The 27,466-nt window shown below is 43.2% G+C and overlaps 2 protein-coding genes across 8 annotated transcripts in view; one reads left to right on the plus strand and one right to left on the minus strand.

Moving 5' to 3' along the window:
* On the plus strand, positions 1 to 24,654 carry LOC118083541 (broad substrate specificity ATP-binding cassette transporter ABCG2-like). 2 transcript variants are annotated; one of them, XM_060278438.2, is made up of 16 exons: positions 1 to 265; positions 2,157 to 2,370; positions 3,466 to 3,525; positions 4,420 to 4,534; positions 5,601 to 5,753; positions 7,043 to 7,200; positions 7,715 to 7,866; positions 8,281 to 8,385; positions 9,158 to 9,405; positions 15,438 to 15,520; positions 16,198 to 16,287; positions 17,511 to 17,635; positions 18,910 to 19,064; positions 19,893 to 19,982; positions 21,735 to 21,829; positions 23,352 to 24,654. In XM_060278438.2, the coding sequence occupies exons 1-16, from the start codon at positions 262 to 264 to the stop codon at positions 23,497 to 23,499; spliced, it is 1,995 nt and encodes a 664-aa protein (XP_060134421.1). In that variant the 5' UTR covers positions 1 to 261; the 3' UTR covers positions 23,500 to 24,654. The 2 variants fall into 2 exon arrangements, with proteins under 2 accessions (XP_060134421.1, XP_088516659.1); XM_088660533.1 differs by lacking the exon at positions 5,601 to 5,753 and having other exon boundaries at positions 3 to 265.
* Positions 16,540 to 27,466, minus strand: part of PKD2 (polycystin 2, transient receptor potential cation channel) — a 30,015-nt gene continuing 19,088 nt past the window's right edge. For 2 of the 6 annotated variants that reach the window (XM_035112038.3, XM_060278436.2), the window contains exons 15-16: positions 27,037 to 27,244; positions 16,540 to 16,664 (exon numbers count right to left, since the gene is read on the minus strand). In XM_035112038.3, coding sequence (XP_034967929.3) covers positions 16,555 to 16,664; positions 27,037 to 27,244 — 318 coding nt within the window. In that variant the 3' untranslated portion in view covers positions 16,540 to 16,554. Of the gene's footprint in view, positions 16,665 to 20,420; positions 20,492 to 21,065; positions 23,467 to 24,074; positions 27,245 to 27,466 lie in introns of those variants that run through there. The other 4 variants (XM_088660531.1, XM_035112039.3, XM_088660530.1 and 1 more) reach the window with 3 other exon arrangements.

The following is a 27,466-nucleotide window of genomic DNA, read 5'->3' on the forward strand; positions in this document are numbered from 1 at the left end:
ACACACGCCGCGCGGGAGAGTGAGGGTGGGCGAACGGGCCACGATGGAACGTCCCCGGCGGAGCCGTTATTTCCTCGCTGGCGGTGAGATGGGGAAGGGAGAAGAAGGCGGAGCGGGACGGGACCTCAGCGCGCGCTCTCTCTCTCTCTTTCTTCCGCCTTCACCTGCCGAGGCGCTCACCTGGGCCCCCTTCTGCTCGTCGGAGTGGGATACTGTTTTCAGCGCGTGCGCGGCACCTCGCCCGCCCCGGCGCCTTCATGAATGGGTAAAAGAAGAAGGAGAAGGAGAAGAGGGACGGAGGGTGTGGCTGGAATGGTTTAAAAAAACAGGGGAAATGTGGAAGGTGGGGGGCTACTCTCTAGTAATCCCGTGGTTTTGAGGGGGGGGAAGTGAATGTTCATGAGGGGTGGGGTGGGGAATCTCTCAGGAAGCAGCAAAAGGGCGCTCTTCAAAATGGGTTGAACTTCCAAATCGTTCAGTGGCTCTGAAATGCCTCTAGGCCTAAATATTTATCTTTATTATCAGTATCATTATCATCATTATAATTATACTCTGCCCATCTCTCTGGCTTGCCCCAGCCACTCTTAACACATAGAAAAACATAATAAAACCAGTGCTTTTTTCTGGGGGAACACATATCCCTAAACATTTTGTGTATCTTCAGTTTGGCCTCATTGAAGGGCAGTATTTCAATATGAGTAGGAAAATGAGAGTACTCCCTAAACATTTTTTAAGAAAAACAAACACTGAATAATACACTCAGATGTTTTGGTATGCTACAGGCACCCTGAATCCAGAATTTGGGGTGGGTGGGTGGGCAGAAGAAGGGCTCTGAGGTTTGAAGAAAAAAAATGGGGGGGGGGGACATAAATTCTAACCATGGCCCTTCTCTGCTCATTGTACCTTTAAAAAAATAAAATAAAAATAAACTGCCGATGCATTAAAACTATTGTGGCAGTGTGCAATAAGATGTTTCCTAAAAACACATACGCAGTGTGCATAGATGCTCACCTTGAAACCTCTGTAAACCCTTTAAAAACTCATTAAAAAGCCAGCAGCACTTACCCAATGCCAAACTCCACCACAATTGCTCCCTACAAACCTTCTCAAACTCCACAGGCCTCAATAGTCAGCGCAAGGATTGCTCTTACAAAGGCTCCTGGGATCGATAGGCGCTGTTTTCGCTCCTTTCCCCCCGCCTTTCTGGCCTTTTCTAGGGCCGTTTTTGCAGTTGTTAAATTTGCTTCTAGGTTCGGCATGATGCTTGTGTGCACAGTTGTGCATCAGTTGGACACTCATAAATAACTGGTAGATTCCCTAGAATATTCTGAATGGAGAAATTCAGCAGAGCTCAGGGACTCAGGGACACACTCCCACCCACTCCCCAAGCATGTCTGGGTCTTAAGTTGTCTATAAGAGACAACTTCATTTTTGAGACAGAGTCTGCATATACACCATACATTTATAGCACATGACTGCCCCCAAATACAGTAATTATGTGAGCTGTAGTTTACCACCTCACATAGCTACAGTTCCCAGCATCCTTAACAAACTACAGTTGCCAGGATTATTTGGGGAAAGTCATGTGCTTTAAATGTATGGTGTGAACATAGGCCAAGATAGAGAGGCAGACAGCTTACCAGAAGGCTGAAAGGCATAAGATGATGGAATGCCTCTCTGGGGATCTGATGGGGCAGTGTTTCTTAAGTTAAACAAATATTACAGAAAGACCATAAGCCCTCTCTATCAAAGGAAGCCAAACCCTGATAACGGGTGCCCTTGGAAATCCCCACGGCCCACGCAAATGGAGAGAGTGTAACAGAAAATTAATTTAGTAAACTTGGATGCCCTGATCCTCATTCTGTTTCCTTTAAATTGCCTTCGTAAAAATTGTATTGCCGGTGGTGTCAGAATAAGGTTACTAGATTTTTAAATGAATCTGGGGACACTTTTCAACTTCAATAGGAATGATAGGATTTTGTCAGGGGACTGATTTGTAAATCTGGGGACTGTCCCTGGGAAACGGGGACGTCTGGTAACCTTATGATAGAATTGGGTACATGATATACTTTTGCTATCTGTTGCTACTGGTTCCTTGTTTGTTACAAGCCTACAGTGACTTTTCCGATCATTCATTTGTTTAATGCAACCATCAGCATTTCCATCAAGACTCAGACAAATTGAAAAGCATGTAAGCATAAGTGGTGATGAAGATGCAGGTTTACGGAAGAAGAAAATCAGTTTTCTAGGATCTGAGTTCGCTGAAGGAAGCACAATGACCTTTCATCACATCAGCTACAGAGTGAAAGTGAAGACTGGCATCTACGGCTTTCGAAAAGTGGTTAAAAAAGATGTCTTGACGGATGTCAGGTATGCTTAATTGCCATTGCTTACCTATTTTGGGGGTGCAATTACTGCTTGTTCCATGTACGGAGAGCAGGCAAGGTGTGGAGTGGCTTCATTGGAGGGGAAGTTCCTGCAGCTCATTGGTAGAGCATCTGCTTTGCATGCAGAAGGTTTGAGGTTCAATCCCTGGCATCTCCAGGTAGGGTTGGGAAAGATTCCCCATCTGTAACCCTAGTGAGCTTCTACTACCAGTCGACATAGACAGTACTGAGCAAATGGATCCACAGTATCATGTGGTATGAGGCAGCATTCTATGGGTGCTGCCCCTGGTATTGTTTTACGTGTGTTCTGCTCTGCAGGTGGAATACTCATGGTCAAGAGATGCCCTTCTGAACCCATCTCTCTGTGTTACAGAGGCCAAGCTTGTTTCACCTAGAGGCAGTGCTCCCCCCCTTTCTAAAAAAATGTTTAGGGGTACTCTCATTTTCCTACTCAAATTGAAATACTGCCCCTCAATTAGGCCAAACTTAGATTCACAAAATGTTTAGGGGTATGCGTAGCCCTGGTACCCCCAGAAAAAAGCACTGCCTAGAGGGTTTTCCAAATGGGTCTGCAGCTGCTTTTGGACTACAACTCCCATCATCCCTAGCTAGGAACCTCTTAGGCCCCTCTATGAACAAAAGGATCCCATCCATTAAGAAGAGGAACCACCTGGATCTAACTCGTATAGAAAAACTAAACCCAAACATAAGGTGAATATTTACGGCATATAACCCATAATCTTGTAGAAAAGGAGTAAGGAACCTGTAGCCTACCAGTTGTTGCTAAATTACAACTTCCATCATCCCTGACCGTTGGTCATGCTGGCTAAGGCTGATGAAAATTGCAGGGTATTTCCTGTTGTAGAACATGTTCTGCCTCTTGCACACTGATATTTAAAGGGGTGGGTGAAAAGATGCTTAGTTTTCAAATTATGAAGAAAGTACTAGTTTTCAAACTATGAAGAAAGAACTAGTTTATTTTTGTCAAAAGTGAATAATTTTACCAAAGATGTCATTTTATTGGAATGGATTTACACATTAAACAACTGACTACTGACAAATTGCTTTACATTTACAGTGGTGTCATGAAACCTGGTCTCAACGCAATCTTAGGACCTACAGGCTGTGGCAAGTCTTCGTAAGTGTTAACATATGGGTAAAGATCTCTTTTCTGATAATATTAAACGTAACATTGCTATAGTTTTTCTTTTTACATTTACAACCAGTAAGTGAGGTTCTGCAATGAACATGCATATTTGATTAGAATAAAACTCAAGGCACATTTTTCAAAATGGCATCAATCAAAACCAGAAAAGTACAAGGTAAAAAGATTCAGCATGGTGTGCAGAAAATGGGTAAAAATAAGTGTTTTTTCCTCGTCTTATAATACCGTAACTTGGGTTATCCAACACAGCTGAATATTGGAAAATGCAGGGCAGACAAAAGGAAGATCTGCTGCACACAGCACATACTTCAACTCTGGAATTTTCAGCCACAGGATGTATTGATGGTAACCCAACTTGGATAGCTTTAAAAGGGGAATTAAGCAAATTCATAAAAAGATAATGGAGATGGCAGGACTTTGAATACCAGCTGCAGGGACATGAGTTTGGAGTGCGGTTGTGCTCATGTCTTGCTTGAGCACATCTGGTCGGCTAGCATGAGAAGAGGCTGCTGGGCAAGATGCAGAGGCACCAAATTGCCCCCAAGATTGAGGGGGCCTGATGCGTAACTCGCATGTGTGACATCACATGTGTCCGGAGGACACTGAGCACTCTAGAGGAGCTGGCCACTGAAGCTGTGCTGCTCTCAGCTCCACAGTCAGCCTCCTCCGCCCCCTCAACATTGAGGGGGCCTGACTCCCTTCCAATAAGTATTAAGGGGGCCGAAGACACCTTGGCCTTCTAGAATTAGTGTACCTGGCTAGACGGGTTTTTGGGGTGATCCAGCAGGGCTCTTAAGTTCGTAACAGTATGATCTTCAGGTGTTTGCACAAGTAACTTTTCTTGAGTCCTTTTGATTTTTCTTATAGGCTCCTGGACATTTTAGCTACAAGGAAAAATCCTAGAGGCCTGTCAGGAGACATTTTGATCAATGGCTTCCCTTTGCCTCCAAATTTTAAATGTATTTCCGGATATGTAGTACAGGTAATACATATCTCGGTACATGTGTGATAGCTATTATTCTATTCAAACAAAGGATTTTTATGATACTTCATGTGTTAATAGTTTGCCAGTGCAATAGCAGGATGCCAGTGCTATCAGCGTCTCCTTTCTTGTTGTGGTCTAAACCACAGAGCCTAGGGCTTGCCGATTGGAAGGTCGGCAGTTCAAATCCCCGCGGCGGGGTGAGCTCCCATTGCTCGGTCCCAGCTCCTGCCCACCTAGCAGTTCGAAAACACGTCAAAGTGCAAGTAGATAAATAGGTACCGCTCCAGCTGGAAGGTAAACAGCGTTTCCGTGCGCTGCTTTGGTTCACCAGAAGCGACTTAGTCATGCTGGCCACATGACCCGGAAGCTGTCTGCAGACAAACGCCGGCTCCCTCGGCCTATAGATGAGCACTGAAACCCCAGAGTCGTCTGCGACTGGACCTAACGGTCAGGGGTACCCTTACCTTTTCCTTTATTGTTAATAATGTAAATCTGCTCATCTTCTCTGGTGGGCACCATTGTGCGCCAGCACCCCCCCTCCCCCGCCTGCTGAGATCCAACAGGGAAGCCCCAGGGACAGTTTCCTGGGCAACAAAGAAAGCCTATGGGCTGTGCTTGTTGCCTGGGAAATGGATCCCATCCACCCACTCAATTGGAGAATTGTGAGTGGGCATGGGGTGGGCCACCAGGCGGCAGGTTCAGCCGCCCCCGGCATATAGCGGAGGCTGAAAAGCTAGAGTTTTCTCTTGCACTTGCTGTTTCCCAACTGATTTCATTCTAGCTTGTACCTGAACATATGGAGTGGGCCATAGCTATTAGCCACTTGTCATCAGTGCTCATTAAATAATCTCCTGAGCAGGCGACTTCAGCCAGCTCTGGTAACATCAACTGACCTTCAGTGCCCTTTAGCAATCAATCAATACATAAAAAATAGTAGCCTCTTCTCTTGACACAGCACAGTAGCACTTTCTTTACTATGGTAATGCATACTGTACTAACAATTGTGCAGTAGTGATAAAAGCTAGTATAATGCTCATTTGAAAACTTTTTTTTAATCAATAAGGATGACGTAGTGATGGGAACATTGACAGTCAGAGAAAATTTAGAGTTCTCAGCGGCCCTTCGGCTACCATTGTCTATGAGCAAAAAGGAAAAGAGAGAGAGAGTTGAAACTGTTATCAAGGAACTGGATTTGTCTAAAGTTGCAGACTCCAAGGTATCTCTGTAGTGGCATTTAATACTGCCAAACATTAATTGTTAATGTCAGAACTCGTGTTATAAATACTGGCAGATTATGCAGCCCTTTTGGCCATCTGCCACAGAGGCCTTTAGTTGAGATTCCTGCATTGCAGGGGGCTGGACTAGATAGATGACTCTCGGGACCCAACTCTACAATTCTATGATTGTCCCTACCTACCTCTGCAGGGGTTCTAAGTGCCCATTGTTTGCTACCCATTCCCACTTGATTGTGAGACTATCTCAGCCCCTTTCTTAAGGGGTGCTGGTGGCATGGGAGCTACTGCAGCACATCTCCCTTCTATGCTACTGGAGTAAGCTGAGGAGCCCTGGGCTGGGGAGAGAAGCCTCGCCACTCTGGCATTGTCACGGTTTCTGGGAACAGCAATGATGGCATAGTTTGGAGCTGCTATCATAGGAATGGTCTGTGCTGTAGTGTGGAGATGGGAAGCCCCAGCCCTGGTGACCAAATGCAGGCCTGCAGACCGCTCTGTTTGGTCTTTGGGGCTCTTCCAGGCCATGCCCCCTCTTTGGACCCCACACTCTCACCAGTCCTGCACCATGCCCTCCTCAAGTGCTAGAATGTGTCTTTGAACTATACTCATGCCTCTGGCTTGCCTGCCTAGATGGATGGAAGATAGAGGGGATGAGTGTGTGTAGAAAACCTTAGGCTTCTGCTGGAAGGTAGCATAAAGTACAAAGATAAAAGAAGACCCAGAGCGGGTTACATTGAAATCAAGCACTTAATACCAAGGTTGGCTGGTCTATAACCGCAACTAGTTCCCCTACCCTCCCTCTGACCAGAGTTTGAGCAGCAGTTGCGGGGAGGGGAGAGAGAGAGAGAGAGAGAAAGGAGGGAAGGAAGGAAGGTTATGGGTTGAGTTCCAGAGAGACCTGTGGCTTGGGAAATGGAGGTGTTATAAGCAGGGGTGGACTTTGGTAAAATGGTGCCCTGAGTAAGCACAAAATTTGACACCCCCCTTGAATATCTCTTATTTTCACGCCACCTCCCTCTTGCCTTCTGTTCTGCGCATACTCTCAAGCGCACTATGTTATGGTTGTGGCATATTTTGTGCCCCCTCAGCTCCGAGCCCCGAGAGAGGAACTGCCCTAAAACCGCTGCTGGTTGTAAGAAAGGTACCTGAAAGATAGGGGTGATGCCATCTTATGGGGGGGGGGAAGAGGTCCAGAGATTTTTCCTGTGTGCTAACTGAAACATTTTCATAGTTTTGAGGATCCTCACATTGGAACTTCATTTCCTGTACCTAGATTGGCACCTATTTTTTCCGTGGAGTTTCCGGGGGAGAGAGGAAAAGAACCTGCATTGGACTAGAGCTCATTACGCACCCTACAGTATTGTTCTTAGATGAGCCGACAACCGGATTGGATGCCAGCACAGCCAATGCTGTCCTGCTTCTCTTAAAAAGGTAAATTGTGCTAGACTCTTGGAAGCTGCACCTTATGGCTAATGATGTACTGTACTCTCTGGATTGAAGCAAGAGACAGACAGACGGGGGGGGGGGACCTGCACCATGGCTGGAATATTGACAGTCTAATGTTCCTTGGCTTGGTTTGTTTTTCAACAAAGCAATTATTTTTAAAGACAGCATTCCTTTTTTGGTTTTTTGTCACAGCTTTTGTATTCACTTTCTTACGCAATAGTTTCCCCCATGCCTCCAACTCTGGTGCGATCCCACAAGACAGCACTTGTGTTATAGTAGTGTTGTGAGTGTGTGTGACATGTTAGGTGGATATGGGTAAATTAAGAGGGGTTGAGTTAGAAGACTATCAGTTTTGGTAAGAATTTTTCTTACAGTGCAGCTTAATGCAAGAGCCCAGTGTTGTTATCTAAAGTTATGTCCATGTGTGTTGTGAATGGTTTGGAACATTAAAACAACAGGTAATTGCAGTAGTTGACGGTCTTTTCTGTGTTGCATTCAGGATGTCGGTACAAGGGAGAACAATAATTTTCTCAATCCATCAGCCCCGGTACTCTATTTACAAATTGTTTGACAGCCTGACGCTACTTGCTGCTGGAAGACTTCTTTATCATGGCCCGTGTGAAAATGCTCTTCCATACTTCAAAGGTCTTGGTGAGTTTTCATGTTGTATGTTAACTTTAGACCCAGAATTGAGCATGAGTCCTTTCAAATTCCTGGATCCAGCAAGAGTTAAAATCAAATGAGGATCCCATTGTTGAATTAGCCAGGCAGGGGCCATAATGGCTGCTTATCCAGTCCAGGGATGGGCAGCGGTTGCAGTTCATTATGTCCGGTGAGTGGGACCACAGTGGCCCCTAAGTATGGGTCATTAGTTTTGTTGGCATCCATCTGTCTTGGGAGACAATGGAAGAGCACAGAATGTGGAGAACTGAATTTAAGACTGAAAACATGAGAAACTGAGAGAACCGAAAGTGACAGTTCGTTCCATCACTACCTGTAGATGTGTTTTCATTAAAGCTGCCTCAGCTGCCGGCTGTGTAAAAATAAACCATCTTTTATTCACAGGTTATTTGTGTGAACCATATAACAACCCTGCTGATTTTTTTCTGGACATTATTAATGAAGATTCAACTGCTGTTGGAACGAGTAAATTAACCATCATTACTATACGTATGTATTCTGAAAGTCTTCAGAGTTACCTAGATGAATTTGTGTGTATCAGCACCAAACCACTTCTCTCTGTGTTTTGTTTAAAGTACTTATCCATTTGGTCCTAAAATGTGATAGGAGGTTCTACTTTTTTGTCAAAATTCCACCCATCCCCACCCATAGAATTGGCGGAGTTACTAGACCAGATTTAAGTAGCTTCTGTTCTAATCAATCACAGCCCTAAGACAATATTGGGCTGCATGCACACTGTTCATTTATATTACATTTTAAGCACATCACTTCCCCCAGCAAATTGTGGGTCGTACAGTTTACCTCTCACAGAGGTATGATTCTCATCTCCCTTAACAAACTGCAGTTCCCAGGATTCTTTGGGGGAATTCATGTATGTTAAATGTGCCTTAAAAATATGGTATGTGTGCAGCCTTAGAGAGTAGTCCTAACTGTCCAGATCCTCTGGCTGGAGTGCTTTCAGTTTGAGGCAGAGGTGCTAGAGGTGTAGAGCAGCTCCGCTAGCAACAGGGGAACTGGGGGACACAATTATGCCCATGGAAAGATCTGTGGGCATAGAACGACCACCAGCAGTATTTTTGCTAGCCGTAGGCTGTGAAACGCGGCATTTCAGTGTTCACTCAGAAGTAGCTTTGAATCTGTTGCAAGATGGTCAGCCTGTACACAACCTAAGATAGTTCAGAGTACACAAACTGTGATTTAATTTGCACCTGTTGCTCATTTGCAAAGTAGTAATCTCAGTTTTCATTATCACCCCAAACAGCCATTGATGAAGACAATGAAATGGAAGACATTGACAGCATTGCCTTAGGATTAGCCGCACGCTTTACCAGAAGTGCTTACTACAAACAAATGATAGCAGACCTCGATGCACTATCTTCGGACGATAAAAAGAAGACGACAGTTTATGAAGGAATTCCGTACACCACACCCTTTCTTCATCAGCTCAAATGGGTGTCCAAACGCACATTCAAAAATCTGCTAGGAAATCCACAAAATTCCACTGCCCAGGTACCCCAAATTAATGGTTTTTGGAGGGGGAGATCAATGTTACTAGGAAGCTATGTGGGCTATTTAAAAATGAATTGAATTTAAATAACAAAGAGCTATAGGAATAGTTATGTTTGATATACTGTGAAATGATGTCAGGGTGGATGTTGGGAGCAGGACAGCAATAACTTACATGGTGTCAGTGAAGTGAACTATTCAAAGAAACAAAATAGCTCAGGCCTAGTGAGCACAGCAGGGGACCCAGGTGGCGCTGTGGGTTAAACCACAGAGTCTAGGGCTTGCTGATCAGAAGGTCGGCGGTTCGAATCCCTGCAATGGGGTGAGCTCCCGTTGCTCGGTCCCAGCTCCTGCCCACCTAGCAGTTCGAAAGCACATCAAAGTGCAAGTAGATAAATAGGGACCACTCCGGCGGGAAGGTAAACGGCGTTTCCATGTGCTGCTCTGGTTCGCCAGAAGCAGCTTTGTCATGCTGGCCACATGACCTGGAAGCTGTCTGCGGACAAACGCTGGCTCCCTCGGCCTATAGAGCGAGATGAGCACCGCAACCCCAGAGTCGGACACGACTGGACCTGATGGTCAGGGGCCCCTTTACCTTTAGTGAGCACAGCAACACTTCCCAGCTGATCTTTCCCCAAGGAGGCAGTTGTGAAGACTGAATGTCCCCACCTTTCCAAGGCTCTATTAAGTCTCCTTCTCCCCTGGCTCCTTCCCAAGCACTCTGAGACTGCTTTGTCTTGGCTGTCTTTGCTCTGCCCTCTTCATACCTCTTTGGGTTCTGGGAGACCAGTGGGGAAGGGAGCTGGACACAGCAGGAGGAGGAGACTCCCTGGCTTCTTCAGCAGCCTGCCTCATCTCTGCCTCTTGGCCTCCACCCTCTGCCTCTGGACTGCTCTCTGCCACAGCCCCTTCCTGCTCACTAAACCCTGTTACCTCCTCCCAGTCAGCTCCCTTTTCTTTCTCTGACCACTCATTGTCCCACCACCAATGCCCGGGCTCCGAGCCTTCTTCCCTTGGGGGTTCCCCAGCTGGTGCCTCCCGCCACTCCTCTGCATCCAACTGCTCTATGACATCTGAACTGTGTCCTCTTCTTCCCCCGGGAAGCACATTTCGAGCACACGCCTATACTAGAAACATCCGCAAGTTGAACGTGACAGAAACGACGAGGGACAGGCAATGTTAGCAGAGCTAACATTGTCGGCCCTGCTGTCCTTCTCATTGATTTTCTGAACACTGGGTCATAATGCCTGAAGAGAGCTGTAGAAAACAGCAAACAGCAATGTATTGCTGTTCCAGCAGGCATTCTATCCAAAGGGCTTCTTGTGCTTTCCTCTCAGACAATGTGTCCATTCCTTTTGCTATGACCTCCACTTCTGCTGCAAATTCATCAAGAATTGTGCAGCGGTTTTCAAAGATACACAGTGATTGCTAATCATCTGTTCAGAGGCCGTGAAGTTAAAAGCTTTGTGTGTGTATGTTGATATTATGGGGATCCCTATTAATTGCTTTGTAAAAGCTTGACCTTGTGACAAGAATTAGGATTTTAAGAACCTATAATCTTCCAGGGTTAATGGGCCTGACTTTTTTCTCACAATCATTTCTATCTCCCTAACCTCATTAGGGATGGATTTTGAATGCATTCTTAAAAACTCCACATTTCATTAAGCCTTTTTTTGTAATCTTCTTAAATTGGTCTTGATATGATCTTTGTTTCCCACTTCAACTGGCTTAGCAGTAGAATTATCCCTGACATTTGGGCCTTTCAACAAGTCCTTAGCACTACGGTACCATGTATCGAGCACTTTTAGTGTTAAGGCTCAGGCAATCCCTCCTGCTTAAACACGACTGAACAGGCTGTTACCATCATATTGGCTGAGATTTTCATCACTTTTGCTTGTTCTTAAGAAAGCAAAGCATGGTTTTTAATCAGTTTGATCATTGTCCTCTCCCTCCTTCTCTCTGTGTATTTCATATATATAGAGAGAAATATATGTGCGCATGTGTTTGTGTAAGTGTGTGTGTAAATTGGCTGGGAAATTTTATTGCTCTGTATAAATGTGTTTAACAATACCTGGTTTGTTCCAAAATCTGGAAGAGTTTAAACATATCTCTGTTGGAGTTTACCTTGTAAACATTTAGTAGAATGTTTTCTTTTCAAGTTCAAGTTGAGTCGTTCAAGTTGTTATTATTTCTAATAGCATTTTAAAGCAAACATTATTTTGCAAAGGGGGGGGAGTTGCATAGAATTCAAGAAATAAAAGAAAGAATAAAAATGCAATTAAAGAACCAGCATTAATATTTCATGCAATGGATGTGCTTTTTCCTGTTTTCAATTCCAAATCCATAGACATGCTGTGGGCCATGTGAATGAAGCTTGTGGACCACTGGTGGTCTACAGACCACAGCCTGGGAACCCTGCTCTATGTTATAGTGAAGTTCCAAAGCCCATTTTTATAAGTTACCTACAGTAATATGGTTACTTCTTCTGTGGTTTCTCCTGTGCCAAAGTATGGTTTGTATCCACCATTTACTCACAGAAGACTGATTGAAATGAATTGGAATTATTGACTTGGGTCTGATGATTTCTATGGGTCTGCTCACTTGGGTATTTTGTTGTTGTGTTGTTGTTTAGTCGTTTAGTCGTGTCCGACTCTTCGTGACCCCATGGACCATAGCACGCCAGGCACTCCTGTCTTGCACTGCCTCCCTCAGTTTGGTCAAACTCATGTTCGTAGCTTCGAGAACACTGTCCAACCATCTCGTCCTCTGTCGTCCTCTTCTCCTAGTGCCCTCCATCTTTCCCAACATCAAGGTCTTTTCCAAGGATTCTTCTCTTCTCATGAGGTGGCCAAAGTATTGGAGCCTCAGCTTCACGATCTGTCCTTCCAGTGAGCACTCAGGGCTGATTTCCTTAAGAATGGATAGGTTTGATCTTCTTGCAGTCCATGGGACTCTCAAGAGTCTCCTCCAGCACCATAATTCAAAAGCATCAATTCTTCGGCGATCAGCCTTCTTGATGGTCCAGCTCTCACTTCCATACATCACTACTGGGAAAACCATAGCTTTAACTATACGGACCTTTGTCGGCAAGGTGATGTCTCTGCTTTTTAAGATGCTGCCTAGGTTTGTCATTGCTTTTCTCCCAAGAAGCAGGCGTCTTTTAATTTCGTGACTGCTGTCACCATCTGCAGTGATCAAGGAGCCCAAGAAAGTAAAATCTCTCACTGCCTCCATTTCTTCCCCTTCTATTTGCCAGGAGGTGATGGGACCAGTGGCCATGATCTTGGTTTTTTTGATGTTGAGCTTCAGACCATATTTTGCGCTCTCCTCTTTCACCCTCATTAAAAGGTTCTTTAATTCCTCCTCACTTTCTGCCATCAAGGTTGTGTCATCTGCATATCTGAGGTTGTTGATATTTCTTCCGGCAATCTTAATTCCGGCTTGGGATTCATCTAGTCCAGCCTTTCGCATGATGAATTCTGCATATAAGTTAAATAAGCAGGGAGACAATATACAACCTTGTCGTACTCCTTTCCCAATTTTGAACCAATCAGTTGTTCCATATCCAGTTCTAACTGTAGCTTCTTGTCCCACATAGAGATTTCTCAGGAGACAGATGAGGTGATCAGGCACTCCCATTTCTTTAAGAACTTGCCATAGTTTGCTGTGGTTGACACAGTCAAAGGCTTTTGCATAGTCAATGAAGCAGAAGTAGACGTTTTTCTGGAACTCTCTAGCTTTCTCCATAATCCAGCGCATGTTTGCTATTTGGTCTCTGGTTCCTCTGCCCCTTCGAAATCCAGCTTGCACTTCTGGGAGTTCTCGGTCCACATACTGCCTAAGCCTGCCTTGTAGAATTTTGAGCATAACCTTGCTAGCGTGTGAAATGAGCGCAATTGTGCGGTAGTTGCAGCATTCTTTGGCACTGCCCTTCTTTGGAATTGGGATGTAGACTGATCTTCTCCAATCCTCTGGCCATTGCTGAGTTTTCCAAACTTGCTGGCATATTGGGTGTAGCACCTTAACAGCATCATCTTTTAAAATTTTAAACAGTTCAGCTGGAATATCATCACTTCCACTGGCCTTGTTATTAGCAGTGCTTTCTAAGGCCCATTTGACTTCACTCTCCAAGATGTCTGGCTCAAGGTCAGCAACCACACTACCTGAGGTGTACGAGACCTCCATATCTTTCTGGTATAATTCCTCTGTGTATTCTTGCCACCTCTTCTTGATGTCTTCTGCCTCTGTTAGGTCCTTACCACTTTTGTCCTTTATTATGGTAATCTTTGTACGAAATGTTCCTTTCATATCTCCAATTTTCTTGAACAGATCTCTGGTTTTCCCCATTCTATTGTTTTCCTCTATTTCTTTGCATTGCTCATTTAAGAAGACCCTCTTGTCTCTCCTTGCTATTTTTTGGAAATCTGCATTCAGTTTCCTGTATCTTTCCCTATCTCCCTTGCATTTTGCTTGCCTCCTCTCCTCCGCTATTTGTAAGGCCTCGTTGGACAGCCATTTTGCTTTCTTGCATTTCCTTTTCCTTGGGATGGTTTTCGTTGCTGCCTCCTGTATAATGTTACGAGCCTCCATCCATAGTTCTTCCGGCATTCTGTCCACCAAATCTAAATCCTTAAACCTGTTCCTCACTTCCACTGTGTATTCATAAGGGATTTGATTTAGATTGTATCTTACTGGCCCAGTGGTTTTTCCTACTTTCTTCAGTTTAAGCTGGAATTTTGCTATAAGAAGCTGATGATCTGAGTTACAGTCAGCTCCAGGTCTTGTTTTTGCTGACCGTATAGAGCTTCTCCATCTTTGGCTGCAGAGAATATAATCAATCTGATTTCGATGCTGCCCATTTGGTGATATCCATGTGTAGAGTCGTCTCTTGTGTTGTTGGAAAAGAGTGTTTGTGATGACCAGCTTGTTCTCTTGACAGAACTCTATTAGCCTTTGCCCTGCTTCATTTTGAACTCCAAGGCCAAACTTGCCAGTTGTTCCTTTTATCTCTTGGTCCCCTACTTTAGCATTCCAATCCCCTGTAATGAGAAGAACATCCTTCTTTGGTGTCATTTCTAGAAGGTGTTGTAAGTCTTCATAGAACTGGTCAATTTCACTTTCTTCAGCACCGGTAGTTGGTGCATAAACTTGGATTACTGTGATGTTAAAAGGTCTGCCTTGGATTCGTATCGAGATCATTCTGTCATTTTTGAGATTGCATCCCATTACAGCTTTTGCCACTCTTTTGTTGACTATGAGGGCCACTCCATTTCTTTTACAGGATTCTTGCCCACAGTAGTAGATATGATAGTCACCCGAACTGAATTCGCCCATTCCCTTCCATTTTAGTTCACTGATGCCCAGGATGTCAATATTTATTCTTGCCATCTCATTTTTGACCACATCCAGCTTACCTCTATCCATGGTTCTTACATTCCAGGTTCCTATGCAATATTTTTCTTTACAGCATCGGACTTTCCTTTCGCTTCCAGGCATATCCGCAACTGAGCGTCCTTTCGGCTTTGGCCCAACCGCTTCATCAGCTCTGAATCTACTTGTACTTGTCCTCCGCTCTTCCTCAGTAGCATGTTGGACGCCTTCCGACCTGAGGGGCTCATCTTCCAGCGTCATAACTTTTATATGCCTGTTGTCTTTGTCCATAGAGTTTTCTTGGCAGGGATACTGGAGTGGCTTGCCAGTTCCTTCTCCAGGTGGATCACGTTTGGTCAAAACATAACTTCTCTAAGTTATTTAAGCCCCTTCGCCACGACAAGGCAGTGATCCACTTAGTTGGATACAACCCTATGTTCAAGGACTAGCATGCCAGGCATGACTAGGGTGGTATATCAACACACATTCTTCCCTAACAAAGTGCAGTGCTCATCATCACAGCAGTAGAGTAGCATAAATGATAACAGCTATTATACTTTCACAAAGTTCGCTATTTTTCAAAAGTTTCCTTCTGCTCCTCGCTCTTCCCTGCCCAAGAGAATATGTTTTGAATATGAAATATTCTTCTCTCCCCTCCCCACTAGATATGTATTGCCACTTTCCTGGGACTAATAGTAGGATCCGTATTCGCTGGAGTTAAAAATGATGCCACTGGCATTCAAAATAGGTGAGTAAATGCTTCAAAAAAGAGAGAATGCAATGTAGCATCATCTTGAGCTAGTATTTATGTGCAGAAAAGTTTAGGTAACCAATTACTTTATGAAGTATTTTATGCTGCAATATCCAATGTATTTGCTTAAAGATTTCTTTGACCACGGGACAGGGGAAAGTAATTTCCCCAAGCTTTACCCAAGGCTTTTTTCCCTTTTAGAAAAAGTCTGGGATTCTTTGATTCTATCTTTTAAGAGCTTCCTAGAGTTCACTCATCTCTAGCAAAGCTGAGCCACCCAATTCAAAGCATCTGTTTCTCCCATCTAAGGATGAGGGAGAAATTTGTTTGTTATGCATTTTCTTGTGAAACTAACTAATCGGCACCTAAACCAGAAAGCCAACTGAAGGACGGCTATCTTTCAAAATTTGCACTTCTCCAAATTTTGCAATGCAGTTCTAAAGCTGCAATTCAGTTTTGCTCTGACTAAACAGTGTGCACAAAAATATATTAGAAGAAATAATGTACGAAACTAAATTATATCAGGAAATTGCTTGCAGAAATGCATGTTAGAAGTAATCCACACAAAAATACTTAAGGATTTTTCCAGAGATTTTTTTTAAATTGTAGATTGATGCAGAAATTAATCTGTGCCTTGGTATCTCTAATTCTGTAACTTTTGGGTTCCCTTGTAGAGTTGGCGCTTTGTTCTTCTTGACGACCAATCAGTGTTTGAATAGTATCACGACTGTTGAACTTTTTATCACAGAAAAAAGAATATTTATGTAGGTAAAACTGTGTGTAATGGAAAACCAAGCTTACTCTTCTGCTAGTAGCCTTAATTGCTTACCTGTTCTTTGGTTGAGTAACTCATCAGTCAGTTCCACCCATGGAGCACATGCTTGCAACCATTTTGCCACACTTTGTACCACTTATCAGCCCCTGGTTGTGATAAAAGCCTCCTCTTCACTTGGTAAGGAGATACAGATGGCCAAGCTGTCCTGGCTGAGAGCCCTCAGTCTGTAGTTTGGCTGTCTGTATGGGCTCAGGGTTTAGGGAGAAAGAATTCTCCAAAACATGGGTAAGAAGCTTTTTCCAATCCAAGGACCACATTCTCTTCTGGGCAACCATGCGAGGATCACATGCCCATGGTGAATAGGGCCTGGGCAAAAGTGGGAGGAGCAAAAATTTGACCGTTGTAAACATAGACTAGTTTCTACACACCCGGCACATCTTTCTCTGTCCTCCATCCAGACAAGCAAGAGGCATTATCACAATTCAAAGACACATTTCAGCCAGGAAGAACCAGGTATTGCCTAAGAAGAGGCTGTGTGACCTGGAGAAAATTACTAAGAGCCAGAAAAAGGCCACACCCTGCTCTTTAGCATCAGTTTTGGCTCCTAAGGAATATGTGAATGTTGAGCCCATATTCCATTTCAGCGAATTGTAGCTCAGCAGTTGCATGCTGGATGCATTGTGGACCTGGGTAGAGCAAGCACACTTTCATTAAAGCTTCAGGGGCCCTAGCTAAGTTGCAGAATATGTGCTTTGCATGTTGCAGAGTAGTGACCTCATATAATCATAGAGCTGTAGAGTTGGAAGGGATCCCGGGGATCATCTAGTCCAGTCCCCTGCAATGATAGAATCTTGCCTTTGGTGGGCTTGAACCACCAACCTTCTGGTTAACAGCCAGGCACACTGACCCATTGTGCCACAGGGAGGACTAAGGGCAGGACATGTTGCCTGAATAATCCTGGCACCATCTGGTCACCATGCTATTTCTGTTCTTCATACTATAGCTGAATGTGATTATATTGTGGAAATCTTTCGTAAGTCACTTTTGATACCCTCACAAATCTATAAAGCAGGACACCAGTGTTCTAAATAGATAACATAAGCACCTAAGGAATGTCTGGTACTAGTTTGAAAACTAGATTGAAAACTGCTGCCATTTATGAATCCATTTGTTGGTTGTGCAAGTCCTGAATGTATGCATTTTGTGTTGCAGACATGAATATATAAGTGGCTACTATAGAGTGTCTGCATATTTCTTCTCAAAGATAATAGCTGATATGGTGCCCATGAGGACTTTACCTGGCATCATCCTCACTTCCTTAAATTATTTCTTGATAGGCAAGTATACAACAAAAGTCATGTTTCCTTTTCCCTTAATATAGATATTAGATGGTGGCAGGCAGGTTGTTTGTTGCATATCACTGTTGCTGGAAAGCACAATATGCTTTTTTTTTTTTGCCACTTACAACCATGCGTGTATTCAGTCACACCCTCTCGTACCAGCGACTGAGGAATGAAGTGGACTTGATACGGTACTGGAAATGTTTATGCCATTAAAAATAATGATTAGTCTTTAAGGCGCCACAAATGCACTGGTTGTTTTGCTGTAGGAGACTAACATGTATGTTCCTCTGGAAACAAATAGTAAAGTTATTGTTTTCCTTTTGTCGACCAAATCTCACTTTGGATGTAAAGTATATAATAGGTTAATTCTAAATTAGCAGTAATATAAAACACATACCCAATGCTTGAGCTGGGGTAGGAGAGACCTGCTGACCCCCATATCTTGGCAGCCTCATCAAGCACTGTGTATGGGGCTTGTGGATTTCATTAAGACCCACTCAGCCCAGAATTTGGGTGGTTAAAGCAGAAAGGGATAGCAAAAAGCTCCAAAAAGTTCTCCTGAGCTGGGGGGACTGAGTATTGAAAGGCTAAACACAGCTCTTAAGCATTTATGAAAGTGGTGCACACTGGACCCCAAATACAAATGTCACATATACACGGATGTGATCTGAGTGGACAGTGATTGACCAGGGAATATCAATCTTGGGGTCATGGTGGAGAGCTGGATGAAAATGTTGACCCAAAGTGCAGCTGCTGCAAAAAAGGCAAATTCTTGGCCTTTCAGGTAACAGATCACAGAACATTGCATTCTGTGTTCTGTTTACATGTAAGGACCAAAAGCATCACAGTCAACAATGCTCTTTATTGACAAATAAAACCAGCTATGATATTAAGGCTGGCATGCTAATGCAAAACTGCATATGTGTACAGTTTTGCTCATGGGGAAGCCTGCATTGCAAAATTTTGATACTGTACTGTGTATGTACATCTACAGTGGTATCTTGGTTCTCAAATTTAAGCCGTTCTGGGAGTCCGTTCGACTCCCGAAACAAGTTCGAAAACCAAGGTGTGGCTTCAGATTGTTTGCAGGAGTTTCCTTCACTCAATCAGAAACCGCGGAATCCACATCAGACATTCGGCTTCCGAAAAACATTTGCAAACCGGAACACTCACTTCCAGGTTTGCGGTATTTGGGAGCCAATTTGTTTGGGAGCCAAGCCGTTCGACCACCAAGGTACCACTGTATTAACATTTTTAATCTGTTTCAGGTTTCAAGCCAACTGTGGTAGCCTTCTTTACCATGATGTTTACTGTTATATTAGTCGCCTACACAGCCAGCTCCATGTCTCTGGCAATAGCAACTGGGCAAAACGTCACGTCGGTTGCGAACCTCATCATCAATATTTGCTTTGTTTTTATGATTGTGAGTTTTGGTTGATTCTTCTCTTTCCCCTTCTTCTTTGCTGGGTGGGTGGGGGGTGGGAATGTTTAGACAGATACTATGCAAAAAAGGCCACATTTCAGCCATCATCCAAAGTTCTACCACATGAACGGGATGATTCATAGGAGAGCAAGTTTGCCTTCAGTGGCTGCAAGACTCCTCCATCTGTCTTGGGAGACTGTGCCTCTTTGAGACGGGTATGAGAGAGACATGTTTTTTTGCAGCTGGGGCAGATGAAGGCATCCAGTTGTGCTGCTGCAGATGCACCACGGGGTTCATTATCTGCAATCCTCCCAGCAGTCATTCCTGTTCTGGCCACTGCTATGGATGTGCAACCTGTCTTGTCTGTCTCCAGGCTTTGTGGTTGTCTGCAAGGGATTCCCACACGGAGGGGTTGATGTTCCCAGCCTTCATGCCATGTTTGCAGACATCTTTGTAATGGGAGTTGCAAAGATGGTGTCCTATCTAAGACGCTTTATCCCATAGAAAACAAATAGCCATTCACTCCCTCAGGAAAAATGTTTTACTGCCATTAAACGAACTTAAGATGCACCCCTGAAATGGGGGCGGTGAATAAAAAACGCATATTCAGTTTGCCGAACTTTAAAAAGTACATGTTTACTGATGATGGGCACTCCAGAGGAATAACTACTCGGTAAACATGAAATCCACAGATCTACTTGTGTATATTTCACGGTGCTGAGGATGAATTCTGGAAATGGCTGAAATTCTTTCAAGAGCTCTGGGTGAAATTCTTTTCTCTCAGTTTGACTTTTCCCTGTCTTTTAAAATTATTATTACCATTTGTAGGTTTTCTCCGGCGTGCTGGTGAACATCACAACCATTTCACCTTGGTTGATGTGGCTGAAGTATTTTAGTATCCCGCGCTATGGCCTGAATGTAGGTATTAGCCTTTTCCTTTTTTTCTTTAGAATGGTTCTGGAAGTTTAGAACTTTCCACCAGCTACCGTACCATAACCCCGGCTGCAAATTCATATAACTGACCAGAGAATGTTGTCTTTCCCCTCAACATTGAATCTGTTTTTTTATTTTATATTAAATACTTATTAAACACCCAAACCTCTAAGCAGTTTACATAAAATACAGTATGATAAGGTCTCTTTAAGGCTGAACCATATATTCAGGTGTTTAATAAAAACATGTTTGCCTGCTTAGCAAACAATTTTTATTAAACGCTGCATGTTACTTTCGCTAATTTTAAATGCAGGCATTAAAATGCCATTATGTTGGACCAATCAGGATTAGGACCCTAGGGTGGCAGGTGGGTTTGTTTTTTAAAAAAACAACAATGTGACTGATGTACCTTCAGTGATTTCTGCTCTTGGAGAAATATTAAGAGTCCCTTCTCGTTTCATCAAGCAACTGCCTGGATGATGGCTCTGTTATACCTGGTTTGGGAACAGAGGAAGGCTGTTTCTGATGGTGGAAGTGCAGGCCTGCCCCCTTTATAATTTACAGTGGTACCTCGGTTTATGAACACAATTGGTTCCGGAAGTCTACATAAAAGGTTTCACATACTAAGCCATTGCCATACACTAGTTACTGAATGTGTGAACTGGACACAAGCACACTTTCCCCACCCTTTTAAATGAGAGAGTGAATTATGTGAATTGGACGCCACTACATGATGAGCGGTGGGAATAAAAAACATCCACCCCCACCCCTTTTGGACCTGTGACTTGAGATCACAAGACAAACAAGTGTGGAAAAGTGATCTCACAGCGACATCTAGTGATATAGGGCTGTGAACTGCAGAGTGTTGCCTGTTACACTATGTATTGGTGTACATTAATTAGTCAAATATCCCTCTCCCCCGCCCACATTGTTAGTTTGATGTGAATGATTTTTGGACTGGGGGAGATTGATATTTTGTTCATTTGTTAATTAGTGGGTCTGAGTATTGCTTTATTCTTTGAGTATGGCTTTTTTATAAAAAGGATTTTATATGAAATATTAATAGAATAGAATAGAATAATATTTATTGTCATTGTCCCCTTGCGGGAACAATGAAATTACTTGATTGCTGTATCAACTCAATTAAAACACTCCAAATGAATTAAAATACTAATAAGCACAATACAATACAATAAGCATAATAATACAGTATATTATATGATTCCCCCCACTTTCCCCAATATATACACTGTGTGTGTGTGTCCGGAAAGTCACTTTGAGAACTTCAATAAATCTAATAAATGAAATGAAATGCATATAAAACTTCAGGTGAAATAGGGTTTTCTGCTACAAAGGGGATGATGGGCTTTCAGTGTGTGTGAATTGCAGGATTTGTTATGCAACATTTCCCAGTTATGTTCTTAAAAGCACCAATAGATCCTTGGTATAGTAACTTGTGGCAAAAAATAGTGTTTGAAAGCAAGTGAGGCTGTTCAGACAGGATGCCTCTTAATGCGCACAGCGATTGACAGCCAAACTGAGAAATCTCAGCTACTTTTGGGATCTCCACCAATCCTGGACATTGAGAAGTAAATAAAATGTGTAATGCTTTCATATCCTTAACAAGACTGAAATTCTTGTCATTTTGCCTCTTCCCTTAGGTGTGAAAATATGGAAGCCTTCTCAGGTAATAACAGCAGAAACAAGCAAGTAATTCAGTTTTGTTTGTCTTTAAAGGCTTTGCAAGTAAATGAATTTACCGGGCTTAAGTTTTGCACAGAATTTGAACAAGGAGTCAACGTAACTTGCATCGCTCCTAGTCCATTTACCATGTAAGTACTTGGCATGTTGCAAACAGTTGTGCTATACAGTAAGCTAAAAAAAAAATACCAGAGTTTATTTAAGTGTTATTCAGAGCTGATTTCTTGCACATCAGAATTAACTGGGGACGCGGGTGGTGCTGTGGTCTAAACCACTGAGCCACTTGGGCTTGCCGATTGGAAGGTCGGCGGTTCAAATCCCTGCGACGGGGTGAGCTCCTGTCGCTCAGTCCCAGCTCCCGCCAACCTAGCAGTTTGAAAGCATGCCAGTGCAAGTAGATAAATAGGTACCGCTGTAGCGGGAAGGTAAACTGCGTTTCCGTGTGCTCTGGTTTCTGTCACGGTGTTCCGTTGCACCAGAAGCAGTTTAGTCATGCTGGCCACATGATTTGGAAAGCTGTCTGTGGACAAACACCAGCTCCCTCAGCCTGAAAGCAAATGAGCGCCACAACCTCATAGTTGCCTTTGACTGGACTTAACTGTCCTTTACCTTTTTACCTAGAATTAACCCAAGAAAAGCCCACTGGATCAGGCCAATGGCTCTTCTAGAAATCTCCCCTCCTCTGGTCCTCAGCAACTGGTATTCAGAAGCATACTGCCTCCAACAGTGGAGGTGGAAAACACCCACTAAAGAGGCTAAGCTTAGCCTCCCCAACCCCCATTCCTGAATGGAAGTACATATTTGCCCCTTTGCAAAAAGGGACAAATAGCAAGAGGCAACTGCTGTTCTGCCCTTACCTCACCTTCCAACCTCAAGCCTTTTAAAAAAATAAAATCATTCTTTGAAGACTGCTTGCTCCTTTCTCCATTGGTGGAGTGCACAATACTATGCCTTATAAAAAAACTATCTCCTATAGTATTATTTCCTCAGCCCACCTCCATTTATACAAGGGAGTTGGAGAGCACAATACTGACATTGGGCTGGGAACTCAGCCGCTAAAGTGCCCAGGATGAGATGGGTTTATAAACTGGGTTGCATACAGCTCTGTTCCTTTGCTCATGGAAGGCTCTTCAATCCAGTGGAAGCTTGTGAACAGAAGATTTTTGCCACTTTCCTCTGCAGGGATGCTTTGGAACAGCATGGCAGAGCCTGTGCAAAGAACTGCAAGAGAAAGAGGAAATTTGCAAAAATTGCCTGCTCCCTTTCCACCCATGGAGCCTTGCATGAACAGAGGAGGCACAGCTGGATATAACCCAGCATCTATAAAAGTCCAAAGGTGAAAGGTGATGTGACCACAGTTATGGAAGAGAAGAGATCCTAGAAGTGGGCTGCAGTGGAGTGGAGAGGAAGGCTTCACTGAACATTGTCCTCTCCTCTGCTTAGGACAAGTCTTAGAGTAGGGTGTGTATGTGTATGTGTGGAGTGTCTGTGTCATCCTCGATCAACTAATAGCAGTGTCTTCTTTGTATTCCATCTTATGTTGTCATTCTTGACTTATATTAAGGAACAGCATTGAGAGCAAATCAAGAAAACTAGGTAAGATTAGGGACAATGCATTTCTAACAAAACTTTGGCCTTTAACCTGTTTGCTAGATGCACTGGAGAAGAATATCTGAAGATGCAAGGCATTGACATGACTTTCTTGGGCATGATGATGAATTACGTGGCTCTTATGTGCATGACAATCATTTTCCTCTTGATCGCATATCTGAAATTGAAATTTATTAAGAAGTATACTTAATCGAGCAGGGCACGCATGCCTACTGAACACTACCATGTACTTTTATGGTAAACATGTAATATATGTAAAGTATACAGCTGATTTATAAATCTTTTCTTTCTTTTCTTTCTTTCTTTCAAGAGAGAGAGTGGAAGGGAAGTGGCCATTGTGCCAATTGGAACTTTCCTCCCATTAGCAATTAGCAAATAGCCGGGGACTCCGAATGGGACCATGGGTGTGGCAAAGCATCCTCTCCCATGGTCCTAACCTGGCCTGTGACCTTCCCCACCAGTGCCATCTACATATAAAACTATAGGTATTTATCATCTACAATGTCACATTTAGATTGGCCTTGTCCTTCCAAACAGTGGCTGAGGTGGTCAATGTCACACCCATACGAAATCAAACCAGAGGTGGGAGCTCGCATGGTGGGATATTAATTTGCTCCTTATGCAAAGAGAATTTTGCTTTAGTTCAAGATCCATGGATTGAGTTGAACTGGGTCAAGAGACCACCTATTCCTACAACCTACAACAGGCCCATGGAACTAAATTGAAACCCAGCCTCTTTTCCCTCACCTAACAACACACACAAAGTACTGCAAACCATATAAAGTATTTATTAGGTGGGGTGGTGGTCACTATTAAACCAATACATCTTTGATCACTATGGAAGACTTGGACAACTAATAACTTTCCAACACACCTTTGCTATTAAGACATTAACCTAAAAACAGGGGGTAACTCACACTTCCATTGTGTGAAACAAAAGGGATACAAAAACAGGTAGCTTTGCTGTCATACACTAAATGTATGTACGTTGTCAGTATGCATGGATAACCCATGAAATCTTATTGCACTTCAAAATGAAGTTTGTTATTAAGTAACAACATGTTACAACAATATATATAAACAAATATGATTATGAAAGCAAACATTTTGGTTTTTATAGCAACACTGCAAATGTAAGATATAATGATTGTGATGGCCGTAAATGCAAACAGGAAGACACAACTTTTGAAACAAGCACGCCAAGGTGTGTTGCAATGGCAGCTTCCCACTCTGTGGCTTGGCATCTGCGACAGCATGGCACGAAAGATTGGGGATGCCATTAGCACTACTGTGAGAAATCCCTGTGAACTGAAGCACCCTCTTCAAGACATCTAGCCCCCAGCAACAAAGCCAACTGAATGTGTCCCTATGAGTCATACTCTCACACAGGTTGTTGTTTTGGAAAGGCACCAAATAAAATCTTTCAGAAATCTAAAAGACTCGTGACTTGCTCCCTTTTGTGCTCTTGCTACATCACTAAATGACCTTTCATGCATTATTTTATTTTATTTCGTGTCTAATTTAAGCAACAACCCAATCACAATCAGTGCCTAAGAATAGAATGTTGTAAATTTCCTACCAAAAAATTCAGTGAAAATAGAACTCAGAGTCCCTCTTGTGGTCCCTTTAATTTTCAATTAATGCAAGGCACATTGCTGTTCAATTGAAAGGCATGAGCTGACAGTCTGGCACCTCACAGAGGCTGCTTCCACAGTGGAATTTACTGTGGGATAGACATACTTTCTGCATGATGTTCTGAGCGCAACATCCTCCCCCCGCAAGTATTCCTCCTTCAGCTTTGGGGCAATTTCCTCAGGTGTAGGTGACCTGCCATCTAGCTGTTCATTCCCCCCATTTTTGCCAGTTATGACCTGCATGGATTTATCCAGCCATTTCCTTCTCTATGGTTATCCCTCCTCTCTAGGAATCAACACTTTATCATTTTAGCCCTTCCCTTCCCTAATTTCATTGCCTTTACATCAGTTTCTTACCCCATCCCAAAACTGTAGAAACAAGATGGGGGGAACAGTTATGATCTGGGGTGCAACCCAGGGATGGGGGAGGGTGTAGCTAACCCCTTTACCCTCATGCTGCAGCTCTAATTGAAATTGCTTCACCCTGTCAACATTTGGGGCTGGGGACACTGCCTACCAGGCTAAAGGAATGTCCTTTGAATTTCAGAGGTCTGGAAACAGCTTATAGCTTGAAGCAGAGCTATTAAACAGGGTGTTATTAAACAGTACTTTTTCCTGGGGGTACTCAAAGGTACGCAGTACTGACACCTTTTTTCTGGAAGAAAAGCGCTGCTATTAAATCACCCACGTTTAGAGGCACACTGTGAAAATAGCAGCATTTTAAGAACCAGAGGGGACTTTGCCTTCACTTGCCATTTGAGAACTACTGCTTGCTTGAACAACAGGAAATTCCTGTGCCATTCCATGTAGAAAAAGAAAAAAAAGAGCATACCATCCCAGCCACATTATTCTGGACAGTGTGTGATTTCATTTCTCTCTGATGAATGAAATGCAGAGGTTACTTTTTTGGCAAGTAGTTAGGATAAACTACTGTAATACCTATTTCTCTTGAAAGCAGGCAACAGCTATTTATCCTTTGATTTGGACAGTTTCCTTAAAATACTATTACAAGTACAGGATTTCCAGAACCCTGCTATCTTTTAAGAACATACGGGTAAGATTTGCAATAAAAATTGGTGTGTTTTATACTTTGTATAGCAAATTGAAACTTGATAGTTTAGCCCCCCCCCCCCCCCCGAGGGCTAATTACATTTTTGAAGGAAACAGAGTCCAGGGGGGAAGCCTCAATGCATTTGTATGAAAACATGTAAAATAACTACTAACAGTGAAATCCTATGCATATTTACTAATGTGTTCAATTGTGCTGACTTTCAGGTAAGTGTGTACAGCAGCACCTCAGGTTACAGACGCTTCAGGTTACAGACTCTGCTAACCCAGAAATAGTACCTCGGGTTAAGAACTTTGCTTCAGGATGAGAACAGAAATCGTGCAGCTGCGGCGCGGCTGCATCGAGAGGCCCCGTTAGCTAAAGTGGTACTTCAGGTTATGAACAGTTTCAGGTTAAGAACGGACCTCCAGAACGAATTAAGTTCTTAACCTGAGGTATCACTGTATAGGATTGCAGCCTTAGTTATTGAGCTGACAATTCACTATATGAGCTTGCTCATTTTCTATAGAAAGCAGAGAAATTTGTGATCCTGTAGATCTCAAGTAGCTGGAACTGAGTCCAAGGCTGGATCAGTTCTCGTGTCTGGTAGTGCAAGGGTTCTTGCACTAGCAGATGTGAAAATTTTGCTATTTCACAACAGAGAAATCCAATACAACAGCTGTGCTGGTGGAAACTTGGTGCACAACCTACTGTACAATCTATCTTGCGACAAAGTTACCTGCAACCTACTTTTACATTACTCTGTGAAACAGCGTTTTGCCAACAAAAGTATATCACAAAGTTATTTTAATTTAGTGCTACATTAGAGACAACCCCAAATTAACTTTTCTTTTTAAATCACTTCTTAAGTCTCCCAATTTTATATTTTAAAAAGCATCAACAGCTCAGCTGTTTCTCTGCTTACTGAATCTGCCTCTGCATATCTTAGAGCATCCTGTGACTTAGCCAAATCACTAACTGTGGGCAATACTCATAATTTTGTAGGCAAAGGGAAAAGTCTACTAGACGTGGACATTGTTCCCACCTCCTCCGGCATCAATGCCTTCAGTGGACTGTGAGGAAGAAGGGCGGGAACTCCTAGCCCGGGACTGGCTGTTGAGCCCCATTGGAGTTCCCAGTCTGTGGCTCACTTGGGATGCTGTATCATCCGATTCCCATCGCTCCAGCTCTTCTCGTACAAGTCTCTCCATCTGATCCCTGTGGACTTCATTATCACGGCCCAGCCTGTCGTCCTAGGCACAAATATCATAGTGTCCGGTCATACATACAAAGATTGCCCCAAAATGATACACTGCAGTGTATGAATTCTTAAATTAGGAAGAAACACTTCTGTGGTTTAAATGGTTAAAAATTACTAACACAGCTAACGGAAACAATACTTTGTCTTAAGAAAACAGGAATAGTATGAAACAGCAAATTTGCAAGAACTGTTTGCCTTTTTCCGGCACATGTGA

The sequence above is a fragment of the Zootoca vivipara genome, chromosome Z1 (assembly GCF_965207765.1).
Source record: "Zootoca vivipara chromosome Z1, rZooViv2.hap1.1, whole genome shotgun sequence".
In the NCBI taxonomy this organism is placed as follows: Eukaryota; Metazoa; Chordata; class Lepidosauria; order Squamata; family Lacertidae; genus Zootoca; species Zootoca vivipara.

Coding starts and splice junctions, on each gene's coding strand:
- LOC118083541 (XM_060278438.2), top strand. Junction 17,636..18,909: donor CTTAAATTATTTCTTGATAG/GCAAGTATACAA, acceptor AATCTGTTTCAG/GTTTCAAGCCAACTGTGGTA. Junction 19,983..21,734: donor TCCCGCGCTATGGCCTGAAT/GTAGGTATTAGC, acceptor TTGTCTTTAAAG/GCTTTGCAAGTAAATGAATT.